The sequence below is a fragment of the Mchenga conophoros genome, linkage group LG20 (assembly GCF_057382185.1).
Source record: "Mchenga conophoros isolate Kocher_MC1m ecotype Shallow Benthic linkage group LG20, M_conophoros_male_GT1.1, whole genome shotgun sequence".
Classification (NCBI taxonomy): Eukaryota; Metazoa; Chordata; class Actinopteri; order Cichliformes; family Cichlidae; genus Mchenga; species Mchenga conophoros.
The window spans coordinates 27,447,612-27,474,360 of record NC_140545.1 but is presented as its reverse complement, the minus strand read 5'-3'; the positions used below and the strand labels follow the sequence as shown (position 1 = coordinate 27,474,360).

At 46.8% G+C, this 26,749-nt stretch overlaps 1 protein-coding gene and 1 long non-coding RNA gene across 2 annotated transcripts in view; one reads left to right on the top strand and one right to left on the bottom strand.

Moving 5' to 3' along the window:
- Window positions 1-22,458, bottom strand: part of skia (SKI proto-oncogene a) — a 65,369-nt gene extending 42,911 nt beyond the window's left edge. Inside the window, exon 1 of the mRNA XM_085258570.1 lies at window positions 21,061-22,458. Within this exon, the coding sequence (XP_085114696.1) occupies window positions 21,061-21,966 (906 nt within the window). The 5' untranslated portion in view covers window positions 21,967-22,458. The remainder of the gene's footprint in view (window positions 1-21,060) is intronic.
- Window positions 5,545-6,844, top strand: LOC146550989 (uncharacterized). The gene is made up of 3 exons (XR_014890103.1): window positions 5,545-5,879; window positions 6,213-6,268; window positions 6,366-6,844. It is a non-coding gene; the product is annotated as an uncharacterized LOC146550989 (long non-coding RNA).
- Window positions 22,459-26,749: the final 4,291 nt, after the last annotated feature.

Sequence of the window (26,749 nt, the reverse complement as noted above, 5' to 3'; positions counted from 1 at the left end):
TTAAGGAAACACCTGGAGGTGACCTGGACCGAGTGCAGTGAGACGGACAGAAGGACGCCGTGGCTGAAGATCATTCGATAACAGTGTCTGAGGAGGAATCCAGAAAGAGGCAGCTTTTCCTCCCCGCTCTCTTTATGGCACCACAAAGATAAGAAGAAAAAAGACAAAGACCACAAGAAGAAGGAACGCTGGAGGAGCAGGTGCACGGTTCCTGCAGACTTCCATGTACACAGTGTTAGTACATGAGCGCCGATCTGAGCGCACATTCTGTGCCACACACACACGTTGGTGTGGCGCTGACACAAACAGATGAAGTGAGATAATATTAATGGAGCTGATGACAACACTTTATGTTACTGTAAGTGCAACGACAGCTTCCCAGCAAGTGTTAGACCAAACACACGCAGAGGAGCCGCCACAGCTATCAGGGGCTCAGTGCAACGCTCACTAAGGACGTGTAAGCATGCTGCCAGCGTCTGCAGTGCACAGCCAGCTAACGTCGCCACACACTGACTGTGCAGAGCTGTGAGGGGATGAGGCGTCTCGCCTGGTTATCAGCGCTTTTATAAACACCCCTTTAACCACAGCCCCGGTTCTTACACACAGCCACACATACCTGCATGTGGGTGCTTGAATGATTAATGGGGCATACAGAGCACAGGCACCCACACGGATTAGCTACTAACACACGGCCGTGACTATCTGTAGCTAGGCTGTAGCTGCCTGGCACAATCTGCCCCACTTCCTTCTTTTTTCCTAAACTCTGCATTTCACAGGCCCGCCGACATCGCTCTCCACGCATATGAGCACCTCCTTCACTGCACCCCCTAATGAGGTAATAAGGGTAAAACTGGTCTAAATGTATTTGTTTTTCACACTGAGGGCCTAATTAGCTGCTCCTACAACCCCACACAACGCTGCCATGTGCACGTTCCTCAGGTGTGGGTCAGCATCTTATTTTGTTACACACTGCTTTTCATACATGTGGAGACAAAAGCATGAGAAAATAAAAGTACGCTGTGGTCTGTGTCCCAGACCTGAACCAACAACTGCCTTCTGTGGGAATAAAAACAGCAGCAAAAGGAGGTGTAGTTTAAGTTGAGGTGGAGCAATCCCTCAGTGGGTTTCACTTTCACATGGTGATTAATCACTTAAGAAGATTTGCCCCCCCCCCCCCCTCACTTCCCTGTGGTTGTCTGGCTAATGTCTCTCTGCTTAACCCATTTGAAGCCCCGGCTGCAAAGTGGCACATTTTCATCTGAAAGGACAGAGGACTCACTAAGACAATAGACAGAAGGGGGTGTGGGTTGGGGGGGGGGGGGTCTTTCCTCTCCCCACAGGCTCTCCTGTGTTGTTAGAGAAAGCTAGCATGTGGTCTCCACCTTCTCTGCAACTAAATGAATGATCTGTAATCGGGACAAAAGTGCTTCCCTCACTGAGCACACTCAGCTCCACTTCAGGAACTTTATCAGCTGAGATTTGTTCTGTGTGAGGTGCTTTAAGTCCAGATGCAGGAACGCTGTACTCTACATGCTGTGTGGTTTACAGGATGGGGGGGGGGGGGGCTGGAAAATTACCTTTGCACTTAGACCGACTGTTTCTTCTTTGTGGTGCTAAAAACGCTCACATTTCCTTTCCTCGCACCTATCAGAGGCCTCAAAAGTGATGACACTAACGCTGATGTTGAATGGTGGGAAAATGTCAGAAAAGTGGAAGCAGACAGTACAGGAGTGTCGAAAAGCGTGTCTGTGCACGTCGGCTATTTTAGGTCTCTGAGTCGCTTCACTTTCTCAGACAGTAAAACAGGAAACTGGATGTGCTGAACATTACAGCAACATCCTCCCTGTAACTCGCAGCTCCTTCAGCAGGTTACTACAGCAGGCGCTGAGGTCAGCTGCTCGTCTGAGCACACACGAGAACTCTTAACCAGTACAAGAGCTGGGCTGGCTTTGTTGCTGTCAGTGAGGGGGCAGTCTGTGAACGAGCCCACACCCTGTAAAATAGTGACCAGTTGACCTTGAGCCTTATAAACCTACATCTAAGACAGCAAGGCCCCAACCACAGAGAGTAGTCACTGCAGTCGAGTCACCTGAAGAGGCCCACTCACACAGGCTGCTGTTTGATTTCTGCTCTTTTCCACAGGGCAAAGGTCACCAGGAAGAACCTCGGGACTTCTTCCAACATGCAAACTTACAGCTGTCCTTCTTTTCTGTCACTTTGTGCTTATCACAAAGATTAACAGGCTGTTTGCTGTGTTAGGGAGCGGAGAGCACCACCCTGCCTAGGCCACACCCTGTTAGGAGCCCTAATGATGTGGCCTGATAGAGACACGTGTTGCATACAGGCCACAGATGTTTGACGACCTCACAGAGAAACAGCAAAGATCCTTTACACTAGCATCAATCTCTGAATCACTCAAAACTGCAAAACTGGGGAAAGGTGCAGGAAGGTTGTATCTGGGTTTTAGAGTATATTGAGAAGTAAGGACATCCAAATGACCTTTAACAAGCAGAAGTTAGTCCTGCAGAGGTTGGAGAGGGGTCACTGCAGCCCACTGAGAGAAGCTGCTGTGCCTTCGAGGAGCAGTTTGTTCTGGAGACAAGTCAGCGAAGAAAAAGTTCACACAGCAGTGCTAACAAAATGGATTCCTTTGCAGAGTGAGCAAATGAGGAAACTGTGGTTTGAGGCTAAGATATGAGGAGGCTAAATAAGGTGGAAGGGGACACACCCCCTACCTGACCACAGGACCGACTCAACCTGGAACCAGAAGACTCTTCACGCTGACGACAGTCTGTTTGTGTTGCTGCGCTCTCTTTTGTCCGGCCTGTTCTCCTCATTTCCCTTTTCTGCTCTCACATCTGGAAAGCAGGACTGGTTTCCCTGCCATTCCCCATGCATCCACACACACACACACACACACACACACACACACACACACGCGCGCGCGCACACACACACACGCACACTGACGTCATGCAGTTTGCTCTGCCTGATGGAAAGCATATGAGCTGAGAAAGGAACACTGGAGGAAGGGGTGTTGTCACTAGAACACGCAATTTATTTGCCAGAACTCGATTAAAATTCATTTTTTCCAGGACTTTTTCCCTCTTTGTACCTTATAATGCTGCTGCTTCTTCATGACAGTCTTATTATTCCAAACTTCAACATTAGGACCTGGTGCAGTGTTGGGATTACAGATGAGTGTTACATCTGTCCTTCTGCATGTAGACCCAGGTCTGACACTTCTACCCATAGGAGCAACATTAGCTGGTTTCAGAGCCACACATCTCCAGCTTTGCATATGAAACTTTCTCCTTTTTCTATTGCAAAATCCTGCAGGAGAGGTGGGGTGCACTGGAGAACATGCTTCCAGCTGGACAATGCCATTGGCTGCCTCCCCAACGCTCACTGGCTACATTTTTCCATAACATCAAAGCCAAGAAAAACCTCCTATGTTGCTTTCCTCTGTTTGGGAATTTGCCACCACCACCATAATCACTTCTCCTGCCGGAGCCAGAATGGTTGCTAAGAAGGAAAAATAAGAGAAAATAATACAAACGGAGGTGGTCTGTGCGTGTTCTTGGCGAAGGACGCATCTGATCTGGTTTGGATTTTTCCTCATTGTGAGCTGCAGGACACAGATGACTCGCTGTCAACTTTACAGGCCTTATTTACCATGTATGTGTTTCTGCAGGGCCTTTTTTCACTTACTGTGGTGCAGAATTTCAACACTTCCTGCAAATTTAGGCTGTGAAACTCCTGCACACAATTTTACTGACTTCATAATGTTCAGGCGCAGATTTGCACAGGTGAGGTGTGGCGTGGACAGTACCTACCCACGCTCCCCCTCTGTGAGCTCTTTCTGCTGATTCAGAACCAAAGCATTACAGATTTGAACTTCAAGGCAGGTTCACATGTAAGCATGACACTTCCACCCGTCATGCTACACCCGCTCAGCTTTATAATGCTAACATGTTTGATCTGGTCAACACACAGCGCCTTTAGAGCGTTTAGTACCAACAGCACCTGCTCGCAATCCAGCGACACCAAAACAACAAAAACAAGAATGCGATTAAAGCAGCGAGTGGCACTGCACATGTACTGTAGGTACACTGCAGCTGGTGTATATAAGCCCTCTCATGCTGAGGGGTGATTACCTAGTTTGCAGTGCTGGTAATCTGTAAAGCAGCTTGGAGAGAGTTTTTTAAAGACGCAGCAGTGGTGGCAGTCTGTTCTCTCTCTCCCCCTGAGCAGCATGGCCAGCCTCACAAGCCTGCCAAAAAGAACTACCAGGAGGTATGAATCACCACATGGACAATATTTCACAATATTGTTAAAGTGCTTTGTGAAGTAGGTCAGCTGTACGAGTAGGTGCAAACGATGGTGATGAGCCTCCCACAGAGGTGCATTAGTGTTGGTGAAACGTCTAAAACTGATAAGAACGGCAAGAGAAAACATGATGAGGCTCCAACGGGGCGTCAGCAAACGCTCCTGTAGTTTGGAGGCTACACCAACTCTCAGGAGAACCGAGAAAGCAGGTGGACACTGACATTTGACTTTGGCTAGGGTCAGTGTCACTACTGACAGCACGAGGCAATGCCTCGACCTCTGCACAGGTAGTCCAGCATCTCCAGGATAGAGCGCACCATTACCAGAAGGCGCAGTCTCAAGACCAGGAGACAGGAGAGCTGGACAGGTCCTTAACCCGTCAGCAAGACCAGGACCTACTCCTCTGTGAAAGGAGGAACAGGTCACAGCCACAGGCCTAGAAAATGACCTCCAACAGATGACTGGTGTGAATGACTCTGACCAAACATTCAGAAACGGCGCTCCAGTGGGCCCAGTGCTCCTCCCAGCATCATGGAGCCTGATTCACATTGGTCCTTTATTTCTAACATATTACTCCACCCATATCAGCACAGACATTTAGAGTGATTATTTTCTCTTTCAGATCTGTGTTTTCAAAATGTTCCTTTCCTTTTTGTGAGCAGCATATCCTCTAAAGGGTATTTATGGGCTCTATCATTCTACAACACAATGCAGTACGAGTACAGGAAGGTAGCAGGACTCCAAGCTTGAAAGCAGCCTGGGTCTCAGCATCGTGCTGCTCCTGACTCCTCGGTGACACTGCATGAGTTCTAACATGCAGTTAATGTGTTTGTGACAACACAAACACATTAACACACATACACACAAGCGTGTGCACGTCGTCTTTCCACCAGCTCAGAAAAATGGAAATCAAAGTATTTACGTATTGTGATCCACGCTGGCACCCTTCAGCAACACAAACTGGGCCTTCACGACTCCTCCACCAAGATGCTTTTGTATGGAAACAGTTTTCATTCATCTTTGGCAAAGACGCCATGTTTCTTAGAGTTTGTTTTAAAAGAGTAGAAAAAATGTTGTGGTTTGATATCTAAAATAGAAAACAGGATGTCCTGTTTTCTTAACTTTAACCCAGATATGGAAATTCTGTTATTCCCGTCAGTGGAACAGCACGGGAGGCAGACGCTGCCATTCTTGCTCTGTCTGCCGTACAGCCACTGTGAAATTGTTCGCTTCTCTGAAGTAAGCGTGCTGGGAGCCTATGGAACCACACGTGTGGGCGTACGTATGAGTGAGCGCACTACAGAGTGTGTTCAAGTGCACTGCACGGGCACATCATAATGTGGAGAAGACATAGACTGCAACAGAAGAACGGATGAGCGAGTGAGAGCGAGTGGACGGCTGAATGAGAGAGCAGAGAGAAAGCTCTGGTCAGGCACGCGATGCTCAGCCAGAATCAGGTCAGAGGCCTCCCTCACATCCACGCTCTGCAGAAACGCTCACTTCTGCACGGCTCCGCTAAGTTATACGCTGCTGCAAAGAACCACTTAAAGGTACAGTGCAACATTTTGGAAATCTGTTGTTTGCAACCTTACACAGAGACAGAAGTCACCGTGGATAGGGCCTTAAGGTAAACCGACTTATATACAGTATGTAGTGTCAAAGGTTTGCTGAGACTCTTATTTGAGCTTGAAGAAGTGTTTCACTGTCACAGGTCTAATCTCACAAACAGACCCTCACCCCATGGAGCCACAGCCATAAAATGAATGATTACTTTTGCTTTTCTATGTATTAATCAGTCACTTGTAAAAAACAAGGTATGCACGCCTCACTTTTGCAAACAGCACAGCTTCATTGAAGCTTAATTAAGTTTAATATCCACACAGTATCCTGATGGACTTCCACCAGCTTGGGTCCCACAGACTGTGACGTACGTGTGAATGTAAGGACACTAGAAGCAGGTGACACGATGAACAAACAGACACGTGCATACACAAGGAGAGCTATATTTCTATAACATCTGACAACTCTCACTGCAGGTCTGTGGTCCCTACAGTCGACATGCATGACGTGGATGATCCAATTATTCTCAAGGTTGGAGAGCTGCACTAATGAAGATGCGAGGAATATTAATATAAAGGTTTCCCTGTATGCAGATGACATACTTCAACATATCCCTGGGAGGTTTGGACAGACAGCTGACTAGTCCACCACAAGAGACCCGACTCGATAACAAGACACTGGAAGTGTGACACTGGAGCATGGTCTCTGAGTCTAATGCCGCTGCAAGGAGCATGAGGTCACAGTATAACGCCGGGTTTTAGATCCGATTGTGGGAATTTTATAATTTAGTGATTAGGTTTCAAAACACAAGCAACTATTTAGTCCAAGTGTTTGTGCTTTTTCAGCTGAATATCACAAACCCTTTGTCGTGGCCCTGATTGCCATCCAGCCCATCCTTATATTTCTGTTGTCCAGCCCTTCGGGCAGTCATGTGTTGTCTTTATTGTGCTGTATAAATAAACTATGGTGTGGTCTTCCTAAACTAATAAGTGCACCAACTTTGGCTGAAATGACCTGTTTCAATGACTTCATCCGGTCTAAGAAATATAATTACAGCTCTGAGAAACAAATAAGTACTTTTAAATGAACATAAACAGGAGATCCAGCTGGGATTATGTCTCTGTGCTCCTCCCACCAATCACCTGGAAGTCTCCTCTGCACAGAGACAGCGCACAGAGCTTCTTTCTCATTGTAGTATTTACCTTATAATATAAAGCACTACATGAAATTACTGTTATTGTGAAACGGCACAACATAAATTAAGAGCTGTGCCATATCATTCCGTTGGCTCACTGACAGAGGAGGACGGCCCTCAGGCTCTCTGTACTAATAAATGCTGCCAGCCTGAAGCTGAACTGATACATTAGTTTGGTATGTTTTTCTATATCATAAATATCATTATCAAAAATGTGCTTAAAATAACACGGCATCACCCTGGGGCTGTGTGACCGATCCTAATCCAAACTAAAATGGAATTATCCAGAGCTTAACGAGGTTCCTCTGGAGATGCACTGCTCCAGCACTGCTCGTGCATGCACAGTGTCGCAGCGGCACTAAAGCCAGCCAGTTCCTGATTCTGCCCTAGAAGGCTGCATTCGCTTAGCAACCACATCAACGTTCAGCCGCCGCAGCAGTCAGTGTAATGTAGGCCAAAATGCTGTGTGGAAGCAGTCTGGTGCTTCTCGTCACCTCATGCTGCAGTAAGCATTAAGGAAAAGGAAGCCCCCCCCCCCCAGCACAGGACACGCTGTAGCCCTGCCTGTGTTTAGTGTCACACCACACAGCTGCTCAGGCCTCGAGACAAAGGTTATTAGATCTACTGTACAGAGGGACAAAGAGCAAACACAGGCCGGTCCAAGCAGGGTTAATGGAGCAGTCTGCAGATTGCATCTGGATTCCAGTTTGTGACTGCCAGAGGCGCTGATGGTCATGAGTTTAGGATTTCTTTTGAAAACACTATCCCTGTTTGTCATTGTTCTGCAGCGCAGTTACCTGAGGAGGTCATGTGACGGAAACATTTCACCATATGCCGGTTCAACTCAGACTAGATCCATCAGCAGGATGAGGAACATACTACCATCAAACAGGACAAACAATGACTTTAATGTAAGGCAAGGCAAGGCAAGGCAAGTTTATTTGTATAGCACAATTCAACAACAAGGTGATTCAAAGTGCTTTACAGAGACATGTAACATGTACGCAGACAGGAGGATACTCAGTGGCTGTCTCAGTACAAGGGCTGACAACTTGACTAAACAATGAATCACCTGAATTAATTCTTACGTCTATTTTTTTCCCAGAAACACCGACATGCTCAAGCTTGTAAACATCACAGGCCATCTTGTTTCAGTGGTAGCTGAACTTTCTTCATGGTTCAGACTGTTGTTTCAGCAAAATACGCTGAGTGAAGACGGGCAATCGCACCAAACGACCACATGACACCGTTTTGGGACAGAATGATGATTCTCAGCTGACCGCTCTGATGGCGTCACGTCAGTCGTTTCCCACTGCACATTAAATCGCTCGGACAGACTCCGGCTCTACAAGGTCTCGTTGTGTTCTGCAAACTCAGCGAGTTTAGCACGATGGAAACAACAGAGGGTCGCACCAGGTCTGCGACGCTGATGTCAGGGATCCAAGGTCAAAGGTCATAGCAACAGTGCACCAGTCAAGGTGACAACTCATACTGTCATCGTGGTGAAACTCATAATGAGTTTAAAGCCATAGTTTCATGTTGCACCTCCACCTATGGCCTACATTTGCAACAGAGACGTTTTTGGGCGCGTGTGTGTGTGGCTCCACTGATTCATCACGATCCTTACATGAGAGAAAACAGGAGGAGGATATTTGTGGCTGCTGATTGATTGTGAAATCAGTGTTTCCACAGTGTTGGTGAAGGGAGCACACAGAGATGATTTTACACATAAAACCCAAATGAGCTCATCATCAGATCACCTGGGGCTCCAAGATGAGATTGACTAAACGAGCAGATTAACTAAAACCCTGCTGGACGCGTTTGATATATGAAGCTAGCAGTTTGTGCAGATATGTAACAAGGATCGGATGAAAACCATTGACCAGAATGCAAAGAGTTCAGCTCTGTACACACGGGGAGGAGTGAGGGGAAGCCCACCACGTGGCCACTTTCAACTGTCATGGAAAACTTCCTTCCCCAGTTTTCCTCCAGTTTCTCCAGTGGCTCTTAGTCGTGACAGCCCCGTTTACTTGGACAGCGTGTAGGAGGCTGCATCCACCCCTGGCTGTGACACTGCTGTTTATTTTTATCTTGAAGAGGACTACTTTTTTTTTTTGCTCTGCTCAGTCTACATCTTTGTGAGGCCACAACACAAAGAGGCTCTTTTGGTTTGGTGTGGGGAGCCGGGCAGCCTCAGATTCACGCCAGCACGTACTGGTGCTTTCCACTCTGGAGCCGGACATTTTGTTCCACTGCTGAGCTCTGGAGCCAAATCACATGATTTCCAGTGGAGACTGAGAAGGGCTGGATGTGAGTGAGGAAGGATTCGACTTCCACTCCATTTGATCCTAACCCATACACTCAGTTTGACTGTTTTAACCGGGCTCCGTGCTTTCTTTTATCACACACGTTGATAAGAATGTGACAGCATGAAGCTGTACTCACTCCTCAGTTCACACAGGGAGGGTTACTACAAAGCAAACAGTGATAGTAGATAACCTGCTGCAATTTTGGTTGTGAACACGATGGGACAGGACCAAAACTGTGGAGCAACAGAGTGATCATAGGAGACAGTTAAATGAGGAGTGCTGACGGTGCTTCCGACAGCAGGGCGGAGGCGCCACAGGAAGCCAGTGTGGTGTCGAAACCAGAACTCTAAGGCTCGCTGCCTGCCACGGCTCTGCGGTAGACGCTTGCCCTAACAGTCTGCTGAGTTGTTGTGGCCAACAGCCGACACACCGCTCAACCCTCACTCTGTACTGAGAAAAAGGGAAGTGGGAGGGACATCGCACAGGTTCGGTTGCACACATGTGCATTCATTTTGAACAAAGGGGCCCATCACTGAGCTTTGGCCTGTTGTCTACAAACATCACACTGACGAGGTGCAGCAAACTCTGGTATCAGCAACCTCTCTGACCCCGGCGATGAGCGCACACGGGCCAGGAGCCACAGAGGGGTCCCTTACAGCTGTTTGTGCGTTACATCAACGTATGGAGTCGACGGGGTTATAGTGGATGGTCTTTACAGTCCAGTGAGTCCAACGATGCTCCTCCCTGCTGGCAGCAACATTTTTATCAGCTTAAAAAGCTAAAGCCAATGATAATGAGACTGAATTCAGACAACAAAAATGTTAAAAATGTCCCATTTCCTGCCCTCTGTCTCTTTCACCAGGTTGGTCTCTGCTCTAATGGACACATTAGCCGCCGGCTTGTCACTCCATCTCAATTAGGTGGCCATGAGGTCATCCCTTCACTTCTACTCCCATCTACATCAGGGAGCTATCATTTCATTAGTCCTGTTGGGGAGGGTGGTGGATGGGTGGAGAGTCTAGCCCTTCCACGGGCCTCTCTGATTCACAACATGAAGAAGAGAAGGACAGGACGAGGATTTTACTGGATGATGTGAGAAGGAATTTAGCAGAATAAACCTTTGAGTCAGCTGTACAAAAACGTCGGAGAACTGTGTAGGGCTGCCACGATTAGTCGACTAGTCACGATTACGTCGACTATCAAAATCGTCGACGACTAATTTAATAGTCGACGCGTCGTTTGAAGCTTTGTAAGATCCCAAAAGACGCAGGAATAAGTAGTAGGATTTAAGAGTGTAATAATGGACTGAAACAGAAGATGGCAGCACTGCATGTACAAGGATGCCAGCTGCCGTTAAACCCCGAAGAAGAAGAAGAAGAAGAAGCTGTGTCCCAGAATTCATAGCGCAGCCCAGCTCAGTTTCCAACAATGGCGGCAGCTAGTTAGTTTTAATATTACTCTTATTATTCTTTCTGGGTCACAAAATAAACGTTTAACATATTTTCAGGCGAGAATGTAGCTGTGTAAACCTCAAATATCTGCTCAGTTTATCAAGAACACATATTTTCAAAAGCGCTCCGACGTTTTCGGAGACGTCTGTTACCCACTAGCTCGACAGCTAGTCGGGGGCAAGGCTCACTAGAGCCGTGAGAACACCGGACTCCCAGCAAATAGTTTTCAAACCCACCGCCATCTTTCGCTACTCAGGTTAAACATATATAAGTCACTTAGATAACTTAAAAATGTTATTGTTTGGCTTTTTCCAGTGTTTTATTTGTTCCTGAGTAAATCGGTTTGTCTGAGATTAAAGTTATAGTTTTTACACAGCTGAATAAACATCAAGCAGACAGCTGATTATCAGAAGTGTGAGATGCTCGAGAATATACTCCAGTGTCCTGTTATATTTTAGATAGCAAGGAGTTTATTAAACTTCACGGAAACAATCTGCAAATTTCATTAAAATTTAATAAACTATCATCTTGTCTTTAGTTAGCATATACCTTAAACACTTAAAGCTGTAAGCTAATGATAGTTATGTAAGAGCAGATGCTGCTGGTGCAATAAGCTGTACGTTTTACATCCAATGGATGCATGATCTGATTAGCCGACTAATCGCAAAAATAATCGGTGACTAGTCGACTATCAAAATAATCGTTTGTGGCAGCCCTATAACTGTGCTTCTTGGCATTTCAAAGGTTGAATGAGCTGCCCATCAGGGCTTTGCAACCAGGTCTTCTTCTGGGCTTCTGGAGCTGAGGGACAAGAACACGACTGTGCTGCGTTATGTCTCAGCAGCGTTTGCACCTGCTGAACCTGAAACGTATCGATCGCTGCAGGAAGTGGAATCTGATGTTTCACTGCACTTCCCCAGCTGGACAGTTTGGCCACGAGCAGCGGAGCTCTGGTGGAGCACAAGACGGGGCTCAAATCAGGTTAACAGAAAGAACTATACTCAAAAACACAGAGCACTCATGACTCTGTCCTTGTGCTGAGACTAAACACTGGCTCACACAGACCTGTGCTCTGCAGAGAGTCATACGCTGGCCTGTGTCACACCGGGTTTCCTCTACCATCAGATAGCATCCAGCTCCAGAATAAACCTTCCTTGAAAAATAAAGTCTTCCTTGAAAACCACCTTTGATCAGATCTACCATCCTCACATTTTACAACTAGAAAATTGTAACCACTTCTAAAAAAAAAACAACCACATCGACACTCAGACATGCTGCCAGGGAGAAGAAGATACACTGTCACAGATTTCCCATATCCCAGGCAGCATGAGTGATTTGTGGGAATTTCGTGATTTTGTCTCGCCGGTTGTTTTTGCCCATCACGTTGTTGTGTGACAGTGTTAACCCCACAGGACAGGCTGTAGACAAGCACAGTCCTAGAAAGCATGTACTGACACTACACTGGTGGGATGGTGGGGAAAAAGTGTGACAGCTACGCAAACTACAAGTGCACACACACACACACACACACACACACACACACACACACAGACACACACACACACACACACGCACACACAGACACACACACACACACTTACTTTAATCCTCTAAAAAAACATACAGATAAGCAGCTTTCATGCAGGGAGAGAGGGAGTGGAGGCGGCGTGGCAAGGTTCAGCTGCAGAAGCTCTGACCTCTGCACATGTGAGAGGGGATAATTAAAGCAGAGGTCACACTTGTCCAAACGTGACACACACCTGAGCGGCAGCATAAAAGCTGCAGCGGGGTTTAAATAAACAGATGTGCTGCTGCTCCAGACAGCCGTGGCAGCGTTTCTATGAAAGAAGATGCTGAGAGTAACGCCTCTGTGCCCGGAGGTGTTACACATGCAATGCATTACCTCGTCTCAGAGATCTACAATTACATTAATTATAAGCAGAGGGCTTCGAGAGGTCTATTGTCTGCTGTGCAGGATGGGAATGAGCGCGTTCACACGTGTGTGCATGCAGAAAGAGGATGCCTAAACAGCCGTATGCACGTTTACAATAAGACACAAGCAAGAAGTGCGTAAAAGGAAGTGTGCAACGTACAAAATCAATGAGATAGGCTGAAGCAGAGGAGCAAGTCTGGGCCTGGCTGGAGACGGCTTCCTGAACCTGAGAAGCAGGCATCGGTGCCAGGAGGAGGGATCGTCTTTCAGCGTATTGTTTTATTTAGCATTCCTTCATTTGCCAGAGTGAGGCTGGCTGATTTCATTCAGGAGATTGGTGACTTGGAAAGCAGGAACAGCCCAGCCGGCCTGATAAGCACATTAAAAGCCTTTGTTTCCAACACTCGGTTCCTGAGGAGTAACCTTAGCCTCCGAACCCCTGACTGCCTCTACCAAGAGGCCCTAATTTGCTCGCACACATCCATCTTCCACCTCAACTTCCTGACAAACTGAGGCGAGGTGTGGCTGCACTTTATAAACTGTGTTACCGAAGCGGTGTCGTCCTGTTCTGCCCGGCCGTGCGCTCCCGTCTCTGCTCAGCAAATCGAACCAGCCCAAAGCTTCTTTGCTGGTTTCACCTCAAACCCACTGATGGCTGCATTTGATGAAGCAGCACTTCTTATAAAAGCGTGAGAACACTTGAACGGTCAGTCAAAGTTCACCGCCGTGCCAATTAATCCTGTTTAACATTAACTCGCTCAGCTCTAACATAACTAACAGCAGCTAGACATCACAATGACTCAGAGCAGACTAAACAACAGTAAAGATCAGATGTGTTTGTGCTGCGTGCAGCCAGGAAACACACCATTTCTGAGAAAAGACATGCGCGTGCACTCGAGTCTGCTGCGCACTTTCGCAACTTTGCTTTCTCTCGCAAAGCTGCCATTTGATTTCACAAAGGTGAAGTTTAAGGGATCAAAAAGGTGCATCCAGAAACAAAGACGGCGCTTTCTGTCTTTTATTAGCAGACTTTGTTTCAGTGTGAGACAAACAAAGTGCAACACTTGCGTCTTACACAAAGGGTGACTCACGTTTGTTTGTCATTCCATAAAGTGGGTTTGATTGATGCATACAGCAGCTCTCCCCCCACGCCTCGCCTGTGCGCCTCCTGTCCTACAGACGCGGTCCTTCCTGCAGCGACTTGTCTCTGGTTGTGCCTCGGGCCCTTCACCCAACGTGTCCCCCTCATCTCTCACAAGCACATACTTTCATCAGATTGCTGTTATTGTTTATCCAACTATCTGTTAAATTAGTCAAATGACTAAAAATACCATCAAATGTCAGAAGTAGACGGGCTGTGTGGTGAGGAATATGTGTCTGAACAAAGACAGGACAGGAAGCATTTAATGATAGAAAAGATAAATGATGTTTTAGCTCATTTCCATCTGCAGGCAGAAGGTGAGATGTAATTAAAATCAATAACAAACACACACATACTTACCTACACACATATATCCACACACACAGGTTTAAGCACCCATGATAACAAATATCAAGCATCCAAATGTTAATCATTTGGATGCTTGATATCAGAAGCAGACTGATATGATAGGATAATTACATTTTGTCACTCGGTAGTAAACCTGCGTTAGCCTCCTGACACCAGAGCCCACTGCTCCCTAACCAGCAGTGCTGGAACCAAAAACCAGTTTCAGTCTGGTTCAAAGGAAGCTAAATGTCTCTTAACATCCACATGCAGTGGTAGAAAGCAGACAGTGTCCACACTGTCTGCTTTCTACCACTAAAGATGAAAAACAGGGGGACAGAGGGTTGAAGGGGGGAGTCAGGCACTTTGGGATCAGTGATCCCCGCAATGAAGGGGGATGGGACTCAAAGCAACAGATCCACAGCTGATACTGGTCACAAAGGATGTGACAATAGCTAGCCAGTGGACAACTGCCCCGAAACCACACATATAACACAAACACCACCCCATACCGCCACAACAATACCCCGCCAACCTCCTGGGAGCTGCCCTTCCACATGGCTGAGGCCAAACCAGTGCACCCACCCTCCCCACCTCTGCACCCCCCCCCCAAAAAAAAAAATCCCTTGAAGAGTGAAAAAGAAAGAAAGAGATTTCCAAGAACCGAGCCTTTCTCTTAAGAATAGAAAGTATACCTGACGCCCTTTCTCTCTCTTTGGTCTGACTGCTTTGGACAAATGCTTATTTGGAAAGCTGATATACTGTTACTGCATTTCAGAACATTTAACGTCCCCTTTGGTGACAGACAATCAAGCTCCCCAACTAACAGAGTGCACCATGATGGAGAGGACAAACAAAAGATGGCTAAGGTCAATCAGCTTTATTTTTAGCATTATAAACCTATCTGTAAAGTTTGGTAGTGCATACAATGTGGACTAGATTTAAGAATTTCAAATAGAAATGAATGTGAGTCACATGACGTCTCTTTCAGTGGGATTTTTTGGAGCAGTGTAAAGAAAAAGGACGACGATGCTATTCTACATATTTTCAGCCAGAGTAGAAACATGAAGCTTTGCTGCTCTGCTTCTTAAACAAAGTCTCTCAGTGCTGTCCCATCCACTTGACAGAGACTTTGCTGCTTAGTTGACTTGGCAGCTCCTGCTCGGAGGAACTGTGCCCGTTCGATCAGACGTACGATTAGCACTGTTTATTATTAGATTGACAATCTCCCGGCATCTGCCTCTACCTGTCCTTCCCAAACTTTGAGATAATTCCGGAGATGAGCTAGCACTCATCCCATGGACTGAGCTGGACCACTGGCTCGTGACATGATCTTAAAGGAGGACATTGTGGATGTTGTGTTAGAGAGCTGCAAGGCTGAAAATGCGTGAACGTATGATTCTTTGGGCTTCTGTATCATTTATAAGACTTAAAAGGAATTGCGGGGGTGGAATCGGGTTGCTGTGTGGAAGTCTAAGCTCAGTATGTGTGGCTGGGATGGGGGAGGGATGGGAAGCATCACTGTGGGAGACAGGCAGATGGAGATGGAAATGAGTAGGCATTGAGCTCATGTTAATCTCCTCCTACAGCTGATGCAGGCACAAAACAAGAACACATATTTGTCCACATGCGCACTCGCATGACAGCAGATCATAGACCCGACTGGGCCTGTGCGCCATCGCGCTCCAAATGAGGCAAAGGGATGCTTTTGCTATTCACACGTTCCCATGTGTGCTTTGTGGAAAAGTTTGCAGCCAAATCTGAAATGCATCCGAGCACAACTTCCACTGTGCAGCATTCAGTTTACTGTATCACGGTGGATCTCATTTATTTGATAATATGTGAGACTAGCTGCCTTCATCAGACAGCCATCTGCCCCGTGGGAGCGGCTAAGCCACACGCCATTGGCCGACTGGTCGTCAAGAGAGGCGAGGGGTGAGGCGGGTCACCTCTTTATTTGGGGAGGGAAAGGTCATGCAATACTAGCTGCCCTACAAACAGCATGAGGGGGGATGGGGTACCGCCAGTGGCTGCTATCATACACAAAGGCTGCTCCTGGTCTGACACAGCAGAAAGTAACCTCCCCCCTCCCGTCGGACTCCAGTTCATCCTGGATCCATCTAGACGGCATCCCTCACCAACGATCGCGGCGTTTATTGTCAAAGATTAAGAAAAGCTTTAGGAAAGACAGCAAGACGGCAGAAGATTGGAATTTTCCATGGAAACGCATGTCCTACATACACATCAGATTATCTCCACAGCCTGATCTCGCATCCTCCTCTGCACTTTATACAGACATGGGAAAAAAACTTTTACAGATATGACTCTCTTTTAATCATCCATGCACTCCATACACAGAGTGTGGACAGGCTGCACCATTCAGTTAACATCACCCAGGTGCTGGGTTAGGCTTCAGTGCATCAGACTAATGTTCACTTGTCTTTGTAAGACTCACACTGAAATCTTTTTACTGAAAAACCTGTAAGAATAAAATGTGACATGTCTCAACATTCAGCACTGGTGAGCTCACCAGCAGGAGGACTGGAGGAAGCCTGACTGCCTGATTCTCTGATGTTAAAGACCAAAAAACTGTCAAACCTTTTGACCAACTTATTTTTAAGCACATCACTAACACTGTCCCCTCTTCACAGCTCAACCTATGTAAACACTACCGGGGAAGGAGCTGCAGGGGAGATCGCGCTGCTTGGGCACGTCCAGTTATGCTGATGAATAATTCACAGACCACCTTATTAAACAAACATGCCTATGGTTACCTACCATCAGCTGTGGCTAACAGTCAAACTAGACACCAAATTCCATCATCTGGCTGAGAAAGAGCTTCTGTCCCACGAGACACCTGGATCAGGTCACTGGCTCTTCTCTTACCTGTGCTATAATCCCAATGAGACACACTTAAGGTCTTTTGAAAACATAAGAGCAGCCACAGCCAGCCGTGTGTGCTTGTGTTATCATACGGCTCGGAATATTCTCACAGGAATGTCAAAGACGGGAAGGAAACACTTGATTGTCACGCACGCTACTGGCTCGTCAAACCGATATTCAAACTTTCCCAGATGACCTGCATGCAGCCACGCACAAACCTTATCTGGCCTGCTCTTTTTTCACCCCTCCATCTTCTTGAAATGGACAGGCAGACACTTATTGACTTAAAGCAAGTATGTGTCCATAGCAGGCAGAGATATGACTGCAGCGCCGAGTTTCGGCACCACTGCTCTTTGTGTATTTCACCGAAGATTTCACTTCTCACATGTTGGAAGAAATAGTTCTTCTCAGCTGTGAATCCAATCAAATTTTACTCAAGTAACGTGTTGCCACTGAACATCTCACAGCTTCTGTAAATTTGAAGCCCTATTTGAAATACCTGATAATCAGAAATCAGGACTGTGCACAGTCGAGCCGTACACGAGGAAAGAAAAGTCCTTTTGTTTGCAAAAGTTAAAAACTGTTGATACAAACGGCTTGTAGCAAGGAGACGTGCTGTATGAAGACAATCACTGCACCCAGTTCATTTCCACCACCGCTGGAGTCGCAGCCTTTTGAGAAACGTTCCAAGCAAACCTAAGCAGCCGTACACCCTGCTCCCACAGAGAGGCCTGTCCTTGAGAGCAGCTGCAGTGGAAACAGACTTTTCATCTTATGGCTGGTCCTCAGAGTTTTTGTCATGGAGCACAATGATTCATCGCTGATGTGTTTTTCCATATAGGAGAGCAAAACACATGCTTTTTGTTGTTCATTGCCAGCATAGAAGAAGAAAGCAGCAACCCTGAATGAAACACTCTTTTTAAATATTCTTAGAAAGTGAAGAATACTTTTGTCTTTGAATGCGCTCCATACCTTCAAGCAAAGACTGAAGCACTAGTCACACAGTGAGGTGGTTCATTTCCAACACTGTTCTGACCCACAGCTCGAACCAGAGACACGACTCTATCATGTTAGTCGTGTTTTTAATGGGACGGCCCAAAATATAGTTTTTAATACAGCAGCAGAACTCATTACAGAGCCCTGACTGAATTGGTGTCCTCTCCCAGCACAGGGCACAAAATGCACTTTTTATGAAAAGGAAAATAGGAAAGTATACAAACTGACCGAAACAGCCACACAGTCGGGCTCCACTGCAGACTGCTGCACAGGATCAGAATGGAAATATTCCCTGAACAGCCACTGAAACGCACAGCTCCCAGCTGTTGTTCTGTCTGCTGTGTGGACATGGCTGGCTGTCAGCAGGCTTAGCCAGCACTGCGCCTTGCATATGAAACAGGACATGGGCCTATATCCCCTGTGGGAGTTCACTTCCTCTGAGCCCCCACCACCACAGCCCCACGTCTCTCCTGAAACAAGCAGCTCCTTCAGCTGGAGGCCAGATATTCCAAGCACCGGGGGTAGCAGGGTGGGGGCAGCAGAAAGGGAAGTGCTGGCTTCTGCACGTTAGAGATTTAAGAAGTGCCCTGACTTGGAAGGACATATTCAGACTCGACAGTTGTGCGTTCCAACCCTACGTAGGTTTGGTTTGAGCCTTTCCTCAGCCACACGTGGAAACAGCCTGCAGGAATGTGTTGGTTGTCAGCACAACAACGCAGCATATGTGGAGCATCGACGCAAAATGGCCTCTGCTATTGTTCTGGCTGGTTTTTAGTGCACATCTGTCTCTGAACAAATCCCATCCCAGCACTTTAGGAGGAACCTGAAAGCTCAGCAGACACACATGCTTTGCTCAAGACCAGTTACAACAGTCGTGTACACATGCTCACCACTCTGAGGAGGCGCACATCTGCAACATGAGCACAGACTGATGAAGCAACAATAATAATAATACAGTAACCAAGAAGCCCGAGGACGGCCCTCTCCACGTAGGAAGGTGCCAAAACCCAAACAAACCAAAAAAGTCTGAGGTAAACTTTTTTCAAAGCCAAGCACAAGTCGAGCTTCAGCTGCCCACCACCATCCACCACAGCCACCCTCACTCCTCATATCTCTCTAAACCAGGCAGACTGTGCAGAGCCGACGTCATCGTGAGGCCAAATTATAAAGTTAGTGTCACACTAAATCTGCAACCACAAGCCTTATCTCCACATCCTGATGTGGAAACCCACTCATTATGTGTGCCAGCCAGAAAGCAGAAGCCTGGCATGGCAATCTGGGGCCGGCCTGCGCAGGAAAACCTTCCCCAACCTACGTGGAACGCTTCAATGCATTTGTGCTTTGCAGCCTGCACTGTGTATGAATCCTACAAGACAAAAAAAGGAAAAGTGAACTTCAAGTTCACACTTTCTCCACAACTGGAGGCACGCTGCTAAATGTGGACAGCTTTTTTTACTCTGTGATTCACTCGTCTCAGGAGGAAGCTTTCAAAAGAGCGTCTGCAAGGAGGGAAGTGTGGCAATATCGCTTCCTGTGTCTGTCTGCTATGCGAGACTGCTGCCGACACTTTTCTATCAGTCTTATTAATATTCACTGAGCTGCCCTCCTTTGACAACAGTGACGCATTTCAAAGTAAGGCGCTGTGGCGACATCCTCCACAAACGTTTCCTCAGCTGTGCCCAAATGTGTTGAGAAAAAGGAGAGCAACAATATTTCTCAACCTGTGTGCAGTCCCTCAGATGCTCGGGGGCAGGGCTTGAATTAAAAAGCATTTCAAACAAGCCTTGAGCTTAACATTCGGGCACCCCGTCAGCACTTGGAAAAACACAAGAGCCCCCTGAAAGTGGAGCTCCTTGAGGTGTGTCCACTCAAGTCTGAATGAAAGTGTGTGCCAAGAGTGTGTGTTCACCGTGCATGGTAGGACTCTGGCACTCTTCAGGACTTCAAGGGCCTCCCTGATCTCCCTTTCTTTGGCAGGTTTTTCTGAAAGAAGCCTCAGTGGAGGAGTGGAGGAAAACTCTTGTAAACACTTGTGCTGTTGCTTTCTGAGCCTCATCAACAACTCCGCTCTGCTCTACAAGTCCACCGAGGAGAGGGAGAGTAGGCAAAAGGAGCCCTGTCAGAGGTGGCTGGCTGGCCTGGTAGAGGGGTTCTGATGTTTGCTGAATGCTTCCCTTTGTTGGGATCATGTTATGTTTCCACCACAATACTTCTAAACCCTGCTTCATCAGCTCCATTCATGTGTAACAGTTCATGCAAATGGGCTCACTAGCCCTTTTCCCCCTACAGGGGTGGGATCAGTCTGCAAACACCAAAGCTAACACAGAGTCCTTCCATGCAGCTTTAAAGCTCAGAAAAACAAACCTGATGATTGAGGCTGGAGGTGTGTGACCACTGAAAGTGCGCAGAACCTAAAACCTGATTACTGGGACTGTTCAAACAAGAACACAAGAGAACATGGATAAGACTAGAGAGAGGGGGAAATGACATCAGCACTGATTAAACCACAGACAAGTAAAATGACACATATGATACCAGCTCTGTCTGTCACACTAACAGTCAGGTCTAGCTCACCCACTGGAGATAGAGACAGTCACAGACAGCAACCCATTGAACCACAGTGTTCTGAAGAAGTGACAACATTATCTCACAACTGTTGTTTACTACCCTTTAAGGTGTTTCACGGCCAGATAATGGCTTTATTGCCACCAGAGGCATATTGTTGTCGCTGCTGGATGACGCCCAATTAGTAAGACCACAGTAGCAGCAGTGACCAGACACTGTCAGGCTCAGCATCCACTCCTGAAACGTGTTTGCTCGGTCATGTTTAAAGTTTGGTGACCCACGCTCGTTTTAACGTTAAGGAGAAGGGTGGCGGATAACAAGCTGCAACAGTTAGAGCTCGGAGACCAGCTTACCTTGGATGATGCTTTTCTCTTGTACTTGTTGGCGAAGTCGAATTTCTCCTTAATCTCGTCCAGGAAGAGCTCCAGGCGGGCCTTCTCCTCTTTCTCCGTGTAATCCTCGCCCAGGAGGATGTACGCCCTCCAGTTGGCCGAGTCGAAGCCCCAGTGGCAAGTCCTGTTCTCCTGCGCCTTGTGGCCGTGCACCACGAACTTGTGGGTCGGGTACATTAGTCTGCAGTCCATGCACTGGATGCACGCTGCGTTCGGGTTGGTGTACAGCTCCGGCACGAACAAGCCTTTGCACTTGCCGAAGCACTCGTGGTAGACTTTGAAGCTCCTGTCGGTGAACTGCAGCTCCAGCGAGCCTCCGTTCATCTCCTTCTTGCAGCGCGGCGGGTAAGCGCCTCCGTAGATCAGGGCGTTGCAGAGCCGCTCTGCGTCCGTCTTGGTGATGAGACCGCAGGACGGCGCTGAGAAGGGCAGGATCCCCATGACTTTGAGGATCTCCAGCTGGTCGGCCGTGCAGCGAGAGCAGTAGATGTGCAGCTCGTCGCACACGGAGTTGATCTGCTGCAGGGTAAAGTCCCGCAGCACCGTGTTGAGAATCTGCGGCAGGCACAGCCGTTTCTCCCCGCCGACCACAAAGCAGGAGATGGTTTCTCCCTCCAGGACCGTCTCGCACCTCTCCGTGGAGCGGTCCGACGGGATGAAGAGCGGGCCGGGCATCACGGGCGGCGGCAGATGCTGCAGAACCGGCTCGGGCTCCTTCCCGTCCTTCTTAAAGAGCAGCTCATGTTGCCAGCGAGCAGAGAAAGCGGCCGGTCCACCCAACGAGCTCATAGAGCTGAGGTGAAACTGCTTGAGAGTTTGTTGCAGTCCCGGATGAGGCTGGAAGCTCGGCCGACTTACAGTCTCCATGCTTTTCCTGCAACTTTAGATGCGTAAATCCTTCCTACGGTCGACCGGGAATCACAACCAGCTAGGCGTCCTTCAACCTGGTAAATCCACCGCGTCCCAGAGCTGATCAGATGTGCGAAACGCCTCATCAACCATCCAGGAAAAAAGTCCCAGCTGCAGTTTTATTCCCGTGTGTGAGTCAACACCGACCAGTCGCTCCCTGTAGCAGTGAGCCGACTGTCCATATTAGAAAAAACGGCTTCCAAACTCCACCGAGGCGAAAAGTTCCGTTTGTCAGGCTTGAAAACGAAATGTAAAAATCCTTATTTGAGGTTCTTTCCGCTGTCGAGGACGAAACATCCACCCCGTTTGCCCCCGCAGTTCACTCTGACTGCGCGGAGAGGAGAAGTCTGAAGAGCCAGTCCGCTCGCGAGAGCTCTCTCTCCCCCAGTCTGAGTGCGCGTGTCTCTCTCTCTCGCTCTCCCTCGCGCTCCGTCTAGGTCTCTCTGTCGCGCGCTCACTCACACGCCCCCTCCCTTTGCGTTTGTGTGTCTGGCTCAGTCATTGAATCCCGGCCAGGAATGTGAGTGACACTGCAGGCAGGCTGGGCTCTTCCAGGAACAAGCCGCCACCCCCCGCACGTACACGCGCACACGTGCACACAGAAAAGAGAACAGTGAAGAAGAAAAAGAAACGAACTGAGCAAAGCAAAGAAAATGACGCATTCAGGCCGTTGAACAGGCCGTTTTCCTACTTTTTCTAAGGCGTAGATGCGAAATGTTGTTCTCTTTACCACGTGGCACCCCAAGCTGTGACTATACAGTCTAATATAAGATTGACTGCATGGTTGGATCTTAAAGGAGAGACTCTTCTTTTGATGAAGAAGCTTTATTTGTCACTTGCAGTTGCCTGCAGCGAAACAGGACCTCTTCCGACCATACATACATTACACAAACTGCAGAAAAACAATGAAATTTACAACACAATAGGCAGCGGAGGAGAGAAAAGGTAAAATATTTTAAAATATTATTGCATTTACTTTTTTATTTTGTACTCTGTTCCTTTATTATTACTATATACCTTTATCTGAATGATTTTTAGACTGCTAATAAAATTTTTGCATAATCTTTTGCATAATAACATTTTTTGCATTTTAAAAATTATTATCATTAAGTTATTTAAAACCCAATGAAGCATATCCTGTTACTGCTGCTATATTATAATGTGGGTAAACATCTGGAGCACACAGTTTACACATTGGTGACCAATTTCTCCCCAACTTTTGTCTGCATTTTAACTCAACGTGCAGTTTGTTTACAGCAGCGGTGCAGTAATCCACCGACGAAACCCCGACGGGAACGGAATTTTCACGCAAACTAGGAGTGCTCGTATTTACCACATTTCCCGTGTACCCTGAACCTAGCAGAAGAGCTGGGCGTCTATGTGAATCATTTGGTTCACGGCTGCTGTCAAGACAGAGAAAAAAATCGAAAGAGGATGGGTGGTGTTTTGCGAGACAAGACAAATTTAGCTTTGGAAGAGGAAACGCAAATTGCACGGCTGACTGCGGTTTATTTATTTTCCCTTCTGCCTGAATGTGTTAAAACTGTTTGGCAAGAGGCGCCGAGTAAACAAGTTTCATGTGTTGGCGACCTTGAGAAACCATCCTGCTAATGAAATGGCTAGAGTTTTTTTTTTTCCACAGACCAGCTATAATAAGTTGTTAGTGGACATTTGAACGTGTACCTGCGCTCTCAGCATCTCAATTGTAGCTACATTTAAAACTTTTCTCATATTTGCTTTAAGTAGCGGGTCGCCTAATATATCAGATCTGTAAATACCAATCATATAAATAGACAGAGGCCGTGCACGGTTGACTTCTTTGTTTTCTCTGAACTTTGCTATAACAAGTGAAGAGGAGAAAAATAAATGGCTGATTCAAACATACAAGCTCAACCTCAGGGGGTCCGAGTCGAAGTTCAACTCCAGTACGAGTTTGCTGTTCCTGTGGCGTCCCCTACCCACACAGTGTTGTAACTGCAACGTTATGGCAGGATCGGGGGTCAAGGATCTCAGTGTGCTGTCTGCAGCAAGACAGAACCTGAGATTTATGACTGCACAGTCATCTGTGCTCTTTGACTGTATGTGTTAATACAGCGAGAGACGGCTTTAAAAGGAATGGGGTGAGTTAATAGACACAGCCCCACCGTTGACTGATTAGGTGTAAAGTTTTAAAATAACCTTTATACAGTGTGCAGCCAGTGGACCTGAGGTGTTGGAGGCACAGGTCTGGGCTCCAGCCCTTACAAATGGCAGATATCTTAACAGCAGGACACCATCCTCTCAGCAGCATACAGCTGTGGCACTGATACTGGCAGACTGTGTTTACTGGCTGTGTGTGGATTTTGTCTTCTCTCTCCAACAGTTTCAAGTGAGATACAAAGCTTTTGTTTCCTTTAGGCTTCTCATTCTATCAGACAGTGCAGAGTGTGTGCCAAGCCTCATTTTCAATGATTCATGTTCTTACCAGCAAGCAGTGCTTGCCCCCCCCCCCCCAAAAAAAACATCCAGCGAGCTCATCTGTGATTATCATTTACTCATATGTGGTTAGTGAGGTAAGTTCGAATTCAGACCTTCAGTGTCACAACAGTGGCTTGCTTCTTATCAGGGTACATCACCATGGTAACTTGTGCTGTACACTAGCACGCTCTTCAGCAGGTTATTTTTGACAGAGCTGAGACAGTGCTTAGAGCTAATGCTTAAAATCTTTCCTCCCAGGACTAATCCAGAAAACCCCAAAGAACGACGGCAGCCTTTCCTCACACGGTCGGAGTAATATGGAACCAGGTTTCAAATAACGAGGTAAGAAAAAAACATGTAAGTGTACATGTTAAAACATACAGACACATAAACCGCAAACACAATCAGCCATAACAACAGACACTGGTTCCAACATGCACACATGCATGCATGCATTGTTGCAAACTATGGCCAAAAATAAAGGGGAGAAGATTAAAGAAAGCCTAACCCATAAAATCCAGCTTTGCTGCTGTGTGCTGCACCAGCTGGAGATGAGCTATGGAGGACTGAGAGATGCATGTGAAAAATCAGTTGCAATAAGACAGAATTGAGCTGTGAGGATCTTCTCCTGTGGAACCAGCTTCCAGTTTGGATTGTGGAGGCAGACATGTCTCTAATTTAAGGATTAGGCTTAAAGCTGTCCTTTTTGATAGAGCATACACCTCATAGACTCTCAACCATCTCTTAGTTATGTTATTATAGTCTGAGGCTGTTGGGGGAACTTCCCACAATGAATCGAGCAACTCTGTTTCTGTTCCACTCTTTCACTCCTCACGGTTATAGTGCCATCACAAAATATCTGCATCCTTCTTCATTTCTTAGTTTTCTGCATATTTGTTGCATAACCAGCAGTTGGGCCACGGAAATAGATCACGGGGGGGGGGGGGGGGGGGGGGGCAGAGACCATGCAGTTTAGTTTAATATATGAATGTATTTATCTAAATTAATATTAATGGTCCTGGTTCTGTTACCCTGTGTTACCGATTCTCTTTTCTGATCCTTCCAGTTCTGTGTATTATTATATAGCTTGTTTCTTAAGTTTGCTTTTCAGGTATTACTCCAGAACTTTGGTCTTATCTGTTTTATAGGTTACATTTGTTATTTATAGTAACCCTGTAAGTTTGTAATCTGGTTTATGTTCATGGTTGTAGTTTGTTGTTATTTTTGTTTTTCCTGTCTTCCCTGTTTTTAATTAAGTCTCCATCGCTCTGTTATTTTTCCTTGTTTATTACCGTCCATGTTATTTTGATAGTCACATGTCCCTGTGCTTTGTATTTAGTTTATTTCTATGTTTCATTTCATTAGTTACAACTGTATCATGTCCATTTCCCCTGATTGCCTCATTCGTGTATGTGAGGTGTTGGTTTGTCTCCATCCTTTGTTGTGTCGTGCTGTTTGCTCGCTGTGGTTCTTCCTGTCTGTGTCTTCTGGTTTGAGTTTGTTGGATTTTGTTACTTGGTGCTGTCAGACTTTCCATTTGTCTAAATAAAGGTTTGTGTTTTTGTTTTTTTAACTCTGTAAACCAGTCTGTATCTGGGTCCACATCTGCACTCTACATAATACCACATCACTGGAGATGTTGCACTTGCAACATCCATCAACCTCACAGCCCACTTTTTCCTCAAGGCCACAAGACACTCAAAACACATCCACTTGAGACAAAAACATCCACTTGAGACATGCAATCCAGTCTTTCCTAGCGATGAACCCTAGTTTGACATGTAGTAGTGTGACTCTGCCCCTGTGGAACCTGGGGTTCACTACTCAGTGAAGCCAACAGGACCACATCATCTGCTAAACGCAAGCCCAAGTAGCCAGAACTGGATATACTCTTAGCTAAGCCAAGAACTTGTATTCATATGATAAATTACAGACACTAGGCTGGCTCAGTGGCAACAAATCTAACTCACTGCTGCCGATGTGAACCAAGCCCTTACTAAGCACTCCCAAAGGATCCCCATAAGAGAGTCTGATGGATGCAGTGATACGCTTCTTCAAGTCCTCAAGTACTTGGGCAAACTCTCACATGAGATCCCCCAATCGAACAAGAAGTATTCCTAGATGTGGAACAGCTAACCCAAAGACTCCAGTGAGCAACTCTTCCTCACATTCAGCAGGGGGAAAGCATGTACGTAGCACACTATTGATCAAACATACTAACAGTGTCTTTTTAGATAGAAATGTTCATAGTCATAGTGTACACTCTGCGCTGTCCCTGGGGCTG